The following is a 15,659-nucleotide window of genomic DNA, read 5'->3' as shown; positions in this document are numbered from 1 at the left end:
TTGTCAGACCGAAACAGACGGCTAGAAAAACAGGCATAAATCGCGTCACCCATCTCGTCTCGGACCGGCGCGCTCGAACGGAACTCATTTCGTCCCCAACCCTCGAGGCATGGAATGTGGTGTTGTCGTAGCGCAATGGGATATACGGGTCGAAAGTCGGCGATCAGGGTCGTCGGTGGCGCTTCGGACGAACGAGGTACGGGTTGGGGCGTTTATTCGCTTATACGCAGGCTAAGTAGTACATCAGGCTGCTGATGATATGGAATGAAAGGTGTCAATCGCAATGGTCGGTCGGCAGGAGGAGTTGGCGCGGGATGACAGAAAGCGGACGGAGGGCGAGATTTCAGGAGGCAAGTGGAATACCGCCTGCTCATATGAGAATCGCTGTCGTTCGGAGGGGACCGCAGCGTTTAGTTGCGACGCCGTATGTTGGTCGCCGCCGTTGGTCTGGACAGTTCTTGCGACGGCGTCCAAGGATGCGCTCAAAGATGAAATGCCATAATTTAGATCGGAGGTTTGCTTCGGTTGGACAATGCAAGACATTGGATCATCCAGTCTTTCAACGCACATCTGGGAACCGGTTGGAAACCTGCCCTGGCCCCTGGCAGCAGCGGGGAGATCAGCCCCGTAGGGGCGCGTCCAGTGCCTGCGCAAGAGCCGGGGACCCACACCGTTGGTCGCAGATTGAGGGCACTGGGGGCCCAAACCGGAAATGGTAAGTTAAGGTACCTACATACCTCTATGTATTACTTACCTTCAGCGCCATCACCTACAGCGAGCATGACCTTCCACTTCATGTCAGAAACGACTAGGTAGGTTTACTTCATGTTGAAGAAAACGGATAGGAAATACTCTTGAGATTCACAGAATCACAAATCCGAGTTCAGTTCTTAGTGTTCACTGATCCATTGAGCGAGTCCAAGGGATAACGGTGGTAATTAGCGTAACAACGCCCGGCATGCTCATGGAACAACAACTGAAGTGCCGTTTACAGTTAAGCATTTCGGCCAATATCAACGCACCAAATAATGGGAGTAAAGAGCTGCCATGGCCCAATTGCAAAATTGGCATCTACAAGGCATCGTGGCTGTTGGTTCTGCCTGGGCCTTAGCGTAGGCAGACACCAACTGTTACGGGTGGTATGTCTTAGGTTAAAAACAATTTAGGAGGTTGGCTCACAACAGCAACCCAAATCCTCGACATAAGTGGATACAGGTGTTAAGTTGGTGTTTAGACGGCTTGTAAAGTTGAAGCTCTATTCAAGACCTTTGAAGGTAACATGCGTTTGGCCCTAATGGTCGAAGATAACCAAGTTTAGCCAACATCCCGAATCCACTCAATGAGTTCGGGCTCGGCTTGGCAAGAGTAGTGGTTTGTAATCATTCATTGAGAATAGTAACTCGGCTAAAGCGATGAAGACAGTTAACAATTTCTTGACCAAACATTTTGGCAAAACTAGTTTTAGTTCTGATGACCAACGGGAGGAAACGTGAGAACACGGACCATCCGTTCGTCTTGAAAGGCCAATCCAACGTTATAGCACTGGGCAATCTGGACAAGGTGTCGAGGCTTCTGTTTATCATATAACCATTAGACTCCCGCAGGACGCGCGGCTCCGTGTTGTTACCGAATTCACCAGGGAATCTGCCGAGAGTCATCGCAACCCAGCGGTGAAATTCGTCGAATGTATACTCTTCAAGGCAGCATCCAGCCAGTGGTTATCAAGAGTCCTGTGGCATGATAAAGTCCATATGGTCTTTGAGCTGACGCCTTACTCATTACCTGTCGAGATTTCGGTATTCCTTCGAGTGTCGGTTATGATGTTGAACGGAACGGCCATATGTTTTCTTTATGGCCCTCACTGAGGTCCAGGAGAGCGCCTTGTCTTCGACATGTTTCAGCAGACAACATTCCCTTTGGTCGCCGCGCTACCGAATGTGGTAACATGTGTTGAAGGGGGCAGTAGTTGCGGCTCTAGGCTGTTTTGTAAGTGGCTCCATATGATTGTCTTAAGATCATGAGAGAAAACATGAGATCTTATGCCTGAGGCAACATGGAAACCAGGCGCTTTCCGCAGAGCCTCGAATTGAGAAAGAGCCTCATAACGTATAAAATGAGAGTTGGGTCATTATCAACGGTGAACTTTGGGACAGCAGAATCTCGGCTACTAGAAAGGAACTAAGGTCATAATGAAAAGAAATACAGTCACCCACCGCCATACATCTAATAGAGTAAGGGGTGACGGTGACGGTATTTTCCCACTCTTACTGTACCTTCCAAGGTAAGTTGTTCACCTTGCCATTGAGAACCATCTGCTAAGAAGACTTAGTAGCCACATTCAGGGCTCAAACAGGGTCATCTTGCCGAAAAACGAAAAGTCAGAAGGAAACAGCTTACCTGAAGCCAGTCCGAGCTGGTATTGCTTGCGTCCCGTTGATTATACCGTAATCTTACTTCAGGCCTGAATGTCCGGTCGAACTGTTCGTCAAGACAACAAGTAAGTTGGTTCATGAAGCGGTTTACTATGACACGGAATTATGCCTGCGCTGAATTTCCGTCTCAAGTCGTGGCTAAGGGATTCTTTAGGATGCAAGTATGAAACTCAACTACTTGTCGTCTCTTCCTCATTTCCTTCCACAACTGCTCTCTCATCGGGGTAGCTTCTTGCCCTCAACCAGAGTCTGTCATTGAAACCACTCATCATCTGTGGTCACAACCCGAAGCAGCGAGTATGGACCAACCGAAAAGGTAAACGAAACCATTTATCTGTTGTGGTCAGTTTCTCCTTTATTTGTCGCATAAAACTCACGATTTGTTTGCCTTGTTCTCTTCGCAGACTATTTTCTCATCAAGTGTCCTTCCGCTTATAAGCATAGAAAGAATGAGACATGTGGTGAAGTCCAACACCAAACGAATAGGCACCATCGACATGCGCTCAATCACCGCGGCCTGACCTGTTCAATCGGGCGAAGTGTCGGGGCCGACGTCCGTTATGGTCACTTGATCTTTTCTTGTCGCAATTCGAGTCCGACCATGACACAAGAGGTATCCGATTTGAGGGCAAGGCCCTAGCCGGCATATGCCTTATCCACAATGTTCGTCGAGAATGTCACAGACGACAGTTCTTCCATGGTAGTGCGAGGGCATGTATGCCTCTTTTACTCAAATGGTGGGCAGCCCGCATGGCTCCCATGAGGCAGTTGAAAGTCATCCGAAGACATGGGGTGTCATTTGTCGGTGCTACAGTAGCCAGTCTTTAATCCCGGTATGTTCTTTACGGTCGATTGATCCTCCAATAACTGAATCTCTGTCGCTACGGAGCCGCAGAGTCACAGAGGCACCCGCGGAGCCGCAACTTGTACCTCTGCTCGCTCACTATTGAGTCGGCGTGATGCAGCGCTGGTTGAAGGGTGAGGGGCGGGAGAGGGAGAAGTAACGTTCAAGTAAGGCAGAAGTGTGCGGTTGTGGCTGGTATCATGATTAGCAGGAAGGAGTCTGGTTGCGGCTGGAGCCGGGCTCACTGTCTGGGCAGGTAGCAGGTCCGGTCAGCACTGCCTTCTGGTTACATGCGCGGGTTGGGTATTGCAGGCGGTCATCTGCCGACGACGGAAAAGCGAAACGAGCAATTCGCGAAATTGAGCACGGCAGGGTTATGATGAAATCGAGAGATTTGGTCGGTGAGCATGGACGACTCGGACGTAGAGAAGGATGGCGGGCGATGGGAAGCTCCAGGTCGTGGCAGTGTTGAAGAGTCTTGGAGGAAAATGCAGATTCTGCACTCACTTAGGCAGAAAGGGCGAACGAGATGTTATGGCACCGCCAGGGCCTTTGCGCCCTTGACTGGATGACGGAAGGCCGCACGAAACTTTTGACACAGCTGAGCCAAGGTATGTAACGTCCCGCATTGTATTCAGTCTGTTTCTGAAATAGAGGTATTATTCACATGTATGCAAGGTCTAGACCTAAGCTGAATGCAGTAAAAGAAGTACGCTGCAACTTGGTATGTACCTACACATGCAGTACGAGTGTACTTTCCCACGTGTCGGTATGCAGAGCCGCATGCCGTCGCTCACGGTCACGGGGGTGGGGGTAGAGGTCTGCATCTCCGAGGTTTCCCTTACCCAGACAAGAAAAAGTTAATTAACGTCCTTGACTGAATAAAACCAGGTTTTATTTCTTTTGTTTCGACTACAAAGCCAAGAGCTCCATCACATCACTTCCGCCGACGTCAATCCGACCCCACGCCGGCAACACCGACAAGTGAGCCGGCAGGAATATCGAGAACAAAAGGGTGTCTACCTACTCTTCAGTGAACCTAAATCCGGGCGTGAAGGGATTTCCGCTCGAGACCGGCAGTCTGGACCCTGGAAGGTACCAATATACCTTACTTTTTGGGGCAAGTCGGCTCGGCATCTCTTACCTTACCACCGGGATTTGTTACAGTTGCTCGTTGTGTACGGGTTCTACGCCGGCACACAATCGTCCCTACTTTGCTTTCCTTTGCTTCGCCTGGGATTTCAGTACACTGACCGAGAACTGTTCCATGCAAGCCTAACGACGGCTCAACGATCACCAATGGTTGTCCAATCTGGTGGATTCGAACAAACTGTTTTCCATGGAATGACGGATAGGCCGCTCGTTAGTATGAGTCCTTGCCTTGAGCAAGTGGCAGAGCCCAGGAGTGGAGACACTTCACCGGGACTACACTGCCAACGACCGTCGGTGTCGTCTTTGTACCACTGAGAGCACTATGCTCCCAGATCCGATCCTCAAACACCCAATCGTCCTGTGGGTATGGCCGTCATGGAAATTCCACAGCGCAAGGCGTACCAGTGTCACTTGTTGACTGGTCCTGAAGCCTCTGAGGTTGAATGGATTCCATGGCTTAGGTTAGAATAAGGCATTTGGGATTTAGACCTGAGTGTTTGTGCCTGTCCATTTACGACTCTTGTGGGCAATGCATGAATATAATATACATTATGGCTTCCCTTTATCGAGTCACCATTCCCATATAGCTTTCATCATCATCATCCTCACCCTTCGATGTTCTCTCTGTGAATTCTCAAGACATTCTAGGAACATCTTCTACCAAGTTCAAAGCCAGTCCACGCTGTGGTCTTCCCAAAATTCTGATCCTCTCACCTCCACTCCCTTCAAGACACTGGCTTCCCCCCTTCACATTCACTCAACAATCACACGTCGACAAGATGGGCAGACACTCGACTTCTTCTTCCAGCAAGACCTTCAGCTCCTCTCAAGGCAAGCACAGCAATGCTGGAGGATCTGGCTCAAAGACCAAAACCGTCTGGTATTGTGTAAGTGGTGGTCCCTGGTACGTCCGTCTGTGAAGCGCCGGCTTTTAACAGCTTGTTCATATAGAGCTACTGTCGCTTTGGGCCCCTTAACATTCAAATCGATGAATATTGCCCCGACTGCCAACATAAACGGTGCTCATCTTGCACGGTCACTACCATCGAATATAACCCCGGCAGATGAGGATCTGATGCTCAAGAGCGCATGACTGTGGCATGTACAACGAGTCACAGGTCATATGAAGGGATTACATGACGATACGGGCTTCTGTTGCAACACTCTTTTACACCACCTGCTAGAATATGGGTTTTGTTCTTCTATTTTGTTTTTTCTCTTACACGGCTCAGAGCGAGACTCTGAGGGCGATTTTCAGGAAGTTCAATGGTCCGGATCACAGTACCAATGCTGGAAAAGGATGGATAAACGGTGGCTCAGGCCCACGAAAAAGCGAGTTCAGAGCGAGGAGTTGGAACTGCCTATTCTGCCTTTTGGTTATCTACAATCGTTTCACTCAGTCTGTCATACAAATGTAAATACAGCGTCGCTGATGGTTGAAGTTACTATACATGCATTGTGATCTACACCCCACATTAAAAGCTTCCTGAAACCCAGTGATTTCTTATAGGTTAAACTGAACTTGGAGCCCTAGTATTGCATTCTCCCTGGTTAGTAGTCCCTACAATCATCAGAGTCCCAGAGATCTAGGTCAATTAGATTTCCCCGGCCTGTGGAGCTTCCCCCCTCCCCCTTCCTCTGCCCCTTTAAAAATCAAAACAAATAAAAGTAAACAGGCATCAACGCTAGTTTCCTCTCAAGTTGTTTACCGAGTTTAGATAGATAGTTCGAAACTTTGCTACATCCCAGCATCCAAGTGTAAGCCCCCCTATAGAACCACATTGCTACGGGATCTCCATCCTGCAAAGCGACTGAAACAACCCTTTTACATGACATGCATACTTTGCTGTTGTGCATCGCGGCTCACCCAGAATGACACATTAGGTAGGGACTGCTGCACAAATGTGTCACAGTGTCGCTGCAACCCACCACCACGAGCATCACCAACACTCATGCCGTGTGTGTGAACTACACATGAAGCACCTACCTTTGCAACCTTCGTCTGTCTACTGGCTAGCGCGCCAATCCACACTATAGTTAGAAGTGTTACAAGCACATCATCGCTGCCATGTTGCTTGGGGTATCACACCTGCATGCAGGACATTGCATTTTGGCTGCAGATTACTACTGGTCGTTATGTCGGTCATCCTGGACCCTTAGAGGTACGCAACACCTTATCCGAAAGACATCCTTCATGGACTGAAACTGCGAATAGGCATACCTGAAGAGAGAGAGAGAGAGAGGGAGTCGGCCCTATGTTATTCGTTCCCTTGGATAAGTGGTGACGTGCCTAATTCACTTTAACAACCCACCGTTACATGGAATAGCGGCGCAGCACACCACCCTCTCTCTCTCCCCGCGCTTGTTTCCTGAGCGCATGAGACACATTTTTCACCTTCCCCAACGGCCCCACCTAGAGGTACCGTACCGTCAATTTTTTTGCTGTTGTCGTTATTGTTGTTGTTGTGTCTGAAAGGGGTGACTTCCCTACTATCCAAAGACGTAGGTAGGTACGCACTTTGATGATTTACTCTCTCTGGCCTTTTCTTCTTGTGTTGATCTTGATTTGCTGGACCGCTGCTGCCACCGATGCAAATCACACATATTGATCCAATTCCAGCTCAACATGGATTGGATTGGGTTGGGTTGAGCATGTTGCCAAGACTGGCAATGTCAAAAATGTGCTTTTGGTTCCTACTCCATGACAGCCGCTTTTGGATTAATACTAGGCGCGTTGCCGCGTTCCGCGCGTGCGACGCCGCCAGCCTCACGGCACTTGTTGAGGTGCGGTATGATGAGGCTATTCCTACGCTGCAGCACCTCACACTCCCTCTTTCCAGCCTGCCTCGCATCCACCCTCTCGGTTTCCGAGTTTCGTTAAAAGTCCATGGTGGGGTATGGGAGTGGACAAGATAAACCATGATGCCTTATTGCCTAGTGCAACTTGCTGCTCTTGGGCAACTTTTTGAGGTAGCGCAGCAGTAAGGGAAGGGTCTGTTGATCTCTTGGCACCGGCTTCATGCCGGCGAACCTTGCTGGTGATAGTGACAGGCGCGGCGATGGCTGCTGCGTAGCGGTGACCGACGGACGGGTCGGGTGTTGAACTGTTGACGCCCTTCGACGCCGACGACGACAACGACGAAACCGGCCAGGTGAGATAGAAACTGACTGATTGACCTGCCAGTGCGTGAGGCTGGCCAAATCCAGTGACATATAGTAGGGTAGTCGATCGTCTACCCGACACCAAATGAGGTTATCGATACTTCTGTCCCTGTCCCGGAATCACGGTTTTCGGCGGCGCCGAGGTATGTCTACCCCTGCTTGGATGACGATGCCTAGCGTAGCGTACTCTGACGCCAAGGAAGATGATGTTCCCCCAGGAACTGCCAAAGCGGAAAGCTGATCCTGTTGCGTTTACATATTTGGAGGTGAGATCCTGATTCTGAGAAGGTGTGGGGGGATTAGGCGCGAGGGTTGGGGTCCCTGGGGAGGTTCTGTGGGATTTGATTAGTAGCCTTGCTCAAGCCTTGTCATGCCTTTCTGCGCGGGGTTGCGAGGGTTTGCGGGGAAGGGAAGGAAGGGAAAGGAAAGGGAGGGAGGATGAGCTGAAGGTGGTGGTTGATACGTAATAGGATCGGGAGTGTCCAATCACATTCCGGCCCGTTGGCTGAGCGGAGAGATACCGCGCAAGCTCATGGAAAAGAAATCGATTCAGCACAGGTTGTCAAGCTGAGGCTGGTAGCTACCTTGATAGGACCAACGTGCCAACGTGCCTGATGAATTCGGCCATGTCCGGACATGTGATGTTATTGGCCGCAACATTGCCAAAGTGCCATGATGCAGGAGACGACGTTGCAAAGGTTAAAACTGAACCTTGCCATCCGTCTCTACGATGGCAGACGCGGGATGACAAGATGGGAAAGCGGGCACACGTGTACAGCGGAGTCAATGTGGTCCTTTCCATCATTCTTGTGGAGACGTACCCGTCCCGTCTTGACCGTGACGGGATCAGGACCTGATGAGGAGCAGAGTGGACACTGGGTGGATCCGGCCTATTCCCACTTTGCTGTCATCAGTCCCATTGTTCCCGACACTATTGGTTGCTTGAATCAGGTGGGGTTGCGGGCAGAAGCGAGAGCCCCACTCCAGCGTCGGTGAGGTTCCGAATTTCCACTTCCACAGAAGAATCGAAAAAAAGGAGAAGGCGTGGAAAATTTACGCTGCCGTCTTAGTGGCCATCGGGCCCTGACAATCCACACTCACCGAAGCCCGGTATTTTTGTGTAATGATTACCTAGTGTAGCGCAAACCGCAGCCAGTAGCGCTGTGGGATCTGTTGAGGTTCTATACAGCAAAATTGTGATTCGAAATTTCCATGACTGAAAAGAATAGGCTTTGAAAGCAGACGATATCAAGCTACCAAAAATTCCCACTTCTTCCCGGCCGATTACCATGATCTTTGATGGAAAAGGTAAATTCTCACGATCTGCATGTTGAATACTGATACCGAACTTTGCAACATACATCCTTTGGCAGTCTCCCCTAAACCGCCCGTTGACCTTGCGAGGTACGCAAGGCTTGCGGGCTGAGTGGTGTTTTGTACCATTGACTACGTTAGACTTCCCGAGTACGTTACGGGAACACTATACTATTTGATGTATAGGGAGGTCGCAGTACTGAACTGCGCCTAAGGAGGCCGCGGAGTTGAATATTGAGAGGTGCGGGAGATCGACGTCATGGCATACCCTCTGAACAGCAGAAGTGTAAGTACAACATGATCATCATTTCCGAAGAAAGGAAGAAAGGCGGAACGTCCTTGGCATCAAGAAAACCCGCTGTTGATTTCTGCCTGAGTTGGTTCCTCATGCTAGGTTGTTGTAAGAATTCTCGAACCAATGATGAGCCCGCTTCTTCCTTCCCAGTCAGCGTGAATTCCAGCTCATTGTATTTCCAGATGCAAATCAACACCTCCTAGCCTGAATGAGGGAGCTAGAAACTACATGCAACCAAGTGACGCCGGGAGGAGAAGGGGAAAAAAAAGATGAACGAATCATGTAAAAGCCAAACGCCCGTTTTATGACTACAAGGACCAAAAGACACCACACGTCCATAAGATACCACAAAAAGGACATCAGAGCCAAGTAACCAAGCCAAACTCACAACTCCTGTATCTTTAGCCACACTCCCCAAAGCCTGAAATGTCTCTGAATCTTACACGCCGTCCTCCAATGACATCGAGTGCCCGTTACAACACATCCCGATCAAAGAACAGTGTACGAACTGCCCAGCCTAGTTCCCTTTACTCGACCAATTCCGGAGCGGCATTTTCATCCTGGCCATCAGCCGCCTTACTAACGAGGCGAATCTTGGTCGCACCCTTAGTGCTGACAGATCCCTTGCCAGACTTTGATGTCGCAGGCTTGGCCACGGACTTGCCCGTCTTCTTAGCAACGGTCAGCTTTGGCATCGCCTTGCCCGGTCTTGTGACCTTCCCCTTCACGCTAGCCTTGCGCGGTTTCACGATCTTGGTGGTGGCTGCCGTAGACTTGGCCGCCGGATCGGCAGTATCCTTGATCTTGACAGGTGATTTCCTGGCTTTTCTGAAGAGGGATGATACGTTTTTTACGCCCGAGTCGCGCACTTTCCAAGAGGGGGCGCGTTTCCTTGCAGAAGAAGATGATGGTACATCAAAAATCGAGCCGTCGTCGCCCCCTGCAATGGTAGGAGTGTTTTGGACAGCGTCCGCCATCTTCTTTGCCCTGGGCGTATTCTTGGGAGTTACCCTGGCTGTCTTGGAAGCTTTGTTTCCTACCTCCTCTTCAGCCCCCGCCGTTCCTGCCGCTGTGATAGAGCCGGCTGCATCAGCTGCGACTATGGTCAAGCTGGAACCCTTTGACGGAGCTTTCAGCGTGATCGTCTTGCTCTTCGCGGCGGCGCCCTTCTTGGAATAGGATTTGACAACTCTCGTCGTCGCAATGCTGACTTTCCGAGTGAACGTCTTGGTGGTCTTCGCCGAAGCAACCTTGGACTTGGCGCTGACGGACACCTTGGAGACCTTTCGCGACACGAATGTTGGAGCTCCCTTTGCTGTATCTTCGGTCGCTTTGCCGGCTTGGGCGTTACCCACCTTCAATTTCTTGGGTGACCTCCCCTCGCCCTCTACAACATTCTCTATCCCGTTGGCTAGGAGCTCTTGGAGCTTCCTTTTAGCAGCCTTTTTCTTGCCTTTGACCTCTGCCTTCGGAGGCTTGGGCGGCTTCACTTCCTTAGGTTTGGGCCCAAGGACACCTCGACAGTTGGGCGCACCGCACAAACACTTCTGCACGTTCTTAGCGGAGAAGGGGTCAAAGTTGTAGTCGTACGTTAGCTCCTCGCCGGTTTGAATGGGGCGGTCACCCGCAAAAAGCGCCATTCTCGGCTGCCCAGAGACGATCCATTTGATCATGCGACAATTAGGGGAGCATGAATGATTGACGAACCGCGCGATACTACCGGTGGTTGCGTCAATAATCATGTTTTGGTCGAATGACATGAGATAGTAGCACTATGATGAATGTCAGTGATAAGAGCTTTGCGGGGCAATGACAGAACAATCCCGGGGAAAACTCACCTCGTTGTTCTTGTACTCCTCATTCATTCGACGTTCACACTCCTCGTCGGTGATGATCTCGCCCGTGTACTCCATAATGATCTGATGCGGTTCAAAGCAGCGGTTGCTACGCACACCATATCCTCTGTCTTCGGTCTTGAAGACCTCAACACCTATGCGGTAACGACCTCCTTTCTTGGTTCTTTCCGTGAGCATCTGGAAAGCCCGGTTTTGGCAGAACTCCTTGCCGACGTTGCAGTTGGTATCATCGCACTCGTACAGCATAACACGATTCTGGCAGTCTTGTGCGCATCCGTCTTCAGGCGTACATACACACTTGGACGCAAAATCCTCGAAGTGAGGGGTCTTCTTCCATATCGCCGCGGCCTGGCCAATAAAACGGTCTAGAAAATAGCACATATAGGTTAGCTATCAAATACTCAAATCGCAATCAGACGTTCTCGTCTCATAAGATACTCACTTTTTGTCATGGTGCGGTATGCGGCGGGCTTGGGCTGTCCGGGAGGCAATGGGTGGCAGACATCAAACGGCAGCTTGAAATCACGACCTGCGATGAGCAGCCGCAATCCATTGAAAATTGGCAGTGGAAGGACCTTGTTCGGCGGGCCACTCTTCGCGAGTTCTGGGATATTCAAGAGCCTCTTCCTCTCTTGCGTAGTGAGGCTTTTGGTAACGTCCTCGGGCGCTTGCTGGCCAGCGTAGAGACCCTTATTAAGCCACTTCTTGACGCGCTTTTGCTTGACAGCTGGACGAGAAGAGTCGGTGTTCCTCGGAGCCTCTGGTTCCACCGTCTTATCCTTCCTATCTTCGCGCACTGTAGCTGTGCTGCTGTCGACCTTGACCTTCTTCTTTGCTGGTGCAGTGGGCTCCTTCTCCTCAGTTACGTTGACATACTTTCCGTTGCTCCATACAGAGTATCGAATCGGACGCGTGTCGATACCAACGAATTCGTTAGTATCTCGCAGGCGTTTTAGCTCGCGTGGGACACGAGATAGAGCAGGCTCAGCTGTCTTGGCTTTTTTGCCCGATGCCGGTGTGATCAATGGCAAAATAGGGTCTTCAACGGGCACGCCCGAATGACGCGTCGCTCTGCGCGTGGCAGGGACTAGAGCCGAGGCTTTGATCGTTTCAGCTTTCGTTGCCTTGCCTCTCGTTGTTTTGATACCCTTCGCTTTGACTGCTTTGACTTGGCTGGCTGTGCTCGTGTGTACATCTCCAGTTGTTTCTGCTGGAACATCTTCCCATGCACCTGTTTGTATATCTTCGGTGCCGCTTGGTTCCGCTTCTTTTTCGATGCCGCGTTCGGCTTCCTTCTCGACGTTGGGTACGGCTTCTTTGGGGGAGCTTGTTACGGCTTCATCGACAGTGTTCGTCCCAACTTTTTCGGCAGTGGCCGGCTCGGCTGTTTCGACGAGGGCTGTCCTGGCTGCTTTGCCTATGTTTGTCACCGTGTGTTTCTTGGGTCTCCCGACGGGCCTCTTGACTACGTCCTTCTCGGTTGCCTTGGCTCCCCTTGTGTCAGGCTTTCTGGTTGCGCTCGGGGCGATCGCGGGGATATCGTCGGGAACATCGACTGGCAGGGCGGGAATCAGCGCGCCGCAGGTGTCGAGGTTTGTGTCTTGTGCGGTATCGGCTTTTGTCGTCGAGCTCAGTTCGGCCGTGTTTGTGGAAAGTTCAAGCGGCGCTTCATGCACCGACGCGTCGAGACTCTCATGATCCACGCGATTTTCCTCGGCTGGGGCGTCGGGTGCTTCAGCGGCGCCGTTTTTGTCGGGACTAGCTGCGGATTCGGGAAATGTGGGCTCGGGGGCTGCGGGCGCGTGGACGGGCGGGATGGTGAGCGTGTCGGCGGGCGCGTTCGAATCGGGCTTGTCGGTTTCCTGGGTTGCTGGTTGAATGGATGGTACGTCTGCGGCAGGGTTTGCTGGAGTTCCGCCCTGAGCGGCCAGTTGAGCGGCTTGCTCAGCTTCGAGAGCCTGTTGGGCCAGTAGAGCCTGTAGTTTTCTACCTTTCGGTTTCCGCTTCTTCTGGAGAACAATGTCACCTTTCGAGGCGCGTTTGCCATGCACATAGGTGCCGGTCAATCTCGCGAGGTTGTATACTGGGGCGTTGTTGCCTCGTGCACGGCGCGGAAATCGACCTGTTGTGTCGGGGACAGGCTGTTGAGCGGGCAATGAGGGGTCCGCAGGCGGTTGGGGAACCACAACAATGGCATCTGGTTGGAGCTCTGTTATCCCCTGGCCAGCCCCTTGTTGTTCTTGTTGCAACTGTTGGCGAGCTTGGTTTTGCTGTTCGTTCTCTAGCAAAGGGATGGCACTCTCTAGACTGGGTAGGGAAACGATATCTGGTTTGCCACTAACATCTGCATCAGAGATCTGCGACATGTTATCCGGCGAGACCGTGGTTGGCGGTGTCGAGGACAACGACACCGGCGCATTTGAAGACGCATCCATGGACGCATCGGTAGGCGCGCTCACGGCGCTCACGAAGCTCGAGTCTGAACTGAGAAGCCCCCGAGCCAGCTCAGCGATTGCCACAATTGCCGCCATTGCCGCGGTTTCGCGAGGCGACCAACGCGCCAAGTGAGTGAGCCTTGGGCTGCCGGGTTAGATAGTAACAGAAAAAGTTACCGGACGCTACTGTTTTCCGGAAGTGGTAGTGGTTGGAGATGCGGAGCGCGGCGGGCGCGTGGCAAACTCGACCGGCTCCACGGTGAGATTGCTTGGCCCAACGGCGAGGGAGGCCCACGCAGCAAAAGGTCAACCAACTGGCGCAGATGCAGGATCACAAGCCGACGCGGTGCAATGGCTGTCTTTTCACTGTGGGTTTCGGAGGGAGGCGGTTTCGAAAGACAAGCAACAGACGGGCAAGAGAAACGAACGGTCCAACTGGTGCATAGGTAGTAGGTTCGGATGGACAGAAGAACCGAGAATGTGATGTGTCGCTGAAGAAAGATCTGCGGGTTAAGCCAAGGATGCAATGGCGGTTAGCGGTCGTGTTGCCGGTTGTTGTTGTTGACGTGGGAAAATTTGAAGACGGCAATGGGGCATGGAAAAAAGCTGCAGTGTAAATGGTAGATATCTCGATAGTGCTGGGGGGTGTGTGGATGCAAGTAAGTGGTGCAGAGTATATAGAGAGATGTCGCTTGATAGGTTATGTTATTGACAATTGCATTCCCAACCGGCAGAAAAGGCAAGGAGGGGGGTTGACGGAGACGGAATCAAGTGAAGGGGTGAAAAGGCTGAGCGAAAGGATGAGGCGCGAACGGACACGCGGAGCGAGACCCGGAGTGGTAGCGAGCGCGAAAAAGGCAAGTCGAGTGGAGGAGGAGAAAGAGGAAGGATTGGGAACGTGTGAGAGCCTGAGAAGGCCAGGGGTAGTTGGTCACTCACCAGAAAGCTGCAAAGTCCAGGTTCCAGCCAGATAGCTGACAAGACACTCGAAAGGGGGGCGCGGGCAAATGCGGAAGCAGACAGCAGCGACGCAGATGGATATTCCTTGATACTCTGGGCGTGCCTGGATTGAGACCTGGCTGGACTCTGGTCGACGGATGGACCGATGTGGTCGAGTGGTTGTGTGCGCACCGAGAATGTGTGATGGCGTGAGGGAGTGGAAATGGCGGTTGCACGGGTTGCGAGAGGGAAAGGGGACGTTGGTTGGGACCGACAAAAGATATTTATTTGAGACTGGGGATGCTGGGCTGGGGGCTCTTAACCCCAAGCTGTAGTAAGCTATGAGCGAGTGTTTGGACAACGGCCCGCTCCAAACCATGCACAGTACTCCCAACACTCCTTTCCACCTTTTTCGTGAGAACAAGAGATGGCTTGATGCACCTGCCGTTACGACAGACCAAGGTTCGGAGCCTTGGAGCATCTCACGGGTCATCATCCAGACCGGCTCGTGGTCATCACTTGAAAGCCCACCATCCCGCAAAGCGACCATTACCTCGTCGTCATTCACGGCCAAGTCCACAGCCATATTCACCCCTTGCCTGCTTTGTGAATACCACAGCTTCCTACGACAGGCTGAACTGACTGCCGGTATACTCGACTGCAGGCATTTTGGTGCCACCCGAGGATTACATGATCCTCGGGCCTACTGATGTTCACTCCTCGCCCACACACCCCACGTCGATCGTGCATTATGCTTCACTGCTGTCCCCTTCGTTAAGTAACACCCTGGCTATATGGCATTGCTAGAGCAGGAGACAGGGCGAACGTGATATTCGCCAGTGTCAGTCCCAGATTCGAAGGCGAGATATCAAAGGTGGGTAGATGCAAGCCTCAGCCCCAACGGCCCAGCCTTTGCGCCGAGCCAGCTACTGATACGCCTTATCCCAAGGGAATATGATATCGGCATTACTTGGAGGATTCGGAGCCCCACGTCGTAGTGTCCTAAGTTGGGAGTTTTGACCATCGTGTGTTGATTGGTGTCGTGCCCTACTTTCCTGTGCAGCTTGTGGCAATCACGCCCCATCTCGCCCTCTGATGCCTCTCTCAATGGGAATCAGAGAGAAAGGTACCTAGACAAACACGAAGTAGAGAAGTGGTTCGCACTGTTAACGACGATAGGGTTTTGACAAGTACGACGGAGTGTTTTCAAATTGGGAAAAGAAAATCATC

General features: G+C 51.7%; 4 protein-coding genes across 4 annotated transcripts; 3 read left to right on the top strand and 1 right to left on the bottom strand.

Annotated features, from left to right (window-relative positions):
* Window positions 1-283: 283 nt before the first annotated feature.
* On the top strand, window positions 284-1,111 carry B0T23DRAFT_320390 (uncharacterized protein; the record flags this gene model as incomplete). Its single annotated transcript, XM_062835167.1, has 5 exons — window positions 284-424; window positions 556-715; window positions 761-812; window positions 883-895; window positions 995-1,111. 5 exons carry the CDS (start codon window positions 284-286, stop codon window positions 1,109-1,111), a joined length of 483 nt encoding a protein of 160 aa, XP_062690831.1.
* A 1,982-nt stretch (window positions 1,112-3,093) lies between these two features.
* On the top strand, window positions 3,094-4,264 carry B0T23DRAFT_397681 (uncharacterized protein; the record flags this gene model as incomplete). Its single annotated transcript, XM_062838308.1, has 5 exons — window positions 3,094-3,147; window positions 3,485-3,677; window positions 3,792-3,887; window positions 4,021-4,045; window positions 4,168-4,264. 5 exons carry the CDS (start codon window positions 3,094-3,096, stop codon window positions 4,262-4,264), a joined length of 465 nt encoding a protein of 154 aa, XP_062690830.1.
* Window positions 4,265-5,207: 943 nt separating this feature from the next.
* B0T23DRAFT_406383 (uncharacterized protein) lies at window positions 5,208-5,496 on the top strand (the record flags this gene model as incomplete). Its single annotated transcript, XM_062839107.1, has 2 exons — window positions 5,208-5,315; window positions 5,380-5,496. 2 exons carry the CDS (start codon window positions 5,208-5,210, stop codon window positions 5,494-5,496), a joined length of 225 nt encoding a protein of 74 aa, XP_062690829.1.
* A 4,068-nt stretch (window positions 5,497-9,564) lies between these two features.
* On the bottom strand, window positions 9,565-14,003 carry B0T23DRAFT_193537 (uncharacterized protein). Its single transcript, XM_062833255.1, has 3 exons — window positions 11,498-14,003; window positions 11,038-11,420; window positions 9,565-10,971 (listed from the first exon to the last, which is right to left on the bottom strand). The coding sequence occupies exons 1-3, from the start codon at window positions 13,584-13,586 to the stop codon at window positions 9,727-9,729; spliced, it is 3,717 nt and encodes a 1,238-aa protein (XP_062690828.1). The 5' UTR covers window positions 13,587-14,003; the 3' UTR covers window positions 9,565-9,726.
* Between the last annotated feature and the right edge of the window lie 1,656 nt (window positions 14,004-15,659).

This window comes from Neurospora hispaniola, assembly GCF_033458365.1.
Source record: "Neurospora hispaniola strain FGSC 10403 chromosome Unknown B0T23scaffold_6, whole genome shotgun sequence".
In the NCBI taxonomy this organism is placed as follows: Eukaryota; Fungi; Ascomycota; class Sordariomycetes; order Sordariales; family Sordariaceae; genus Neurospora; species Neurospora hispaniola.
The sequence above is the reverse complement of the archived record's forward strand: the minus strand, read 5'-3'. Positions and strand labels throughout refer to the sequence as shown.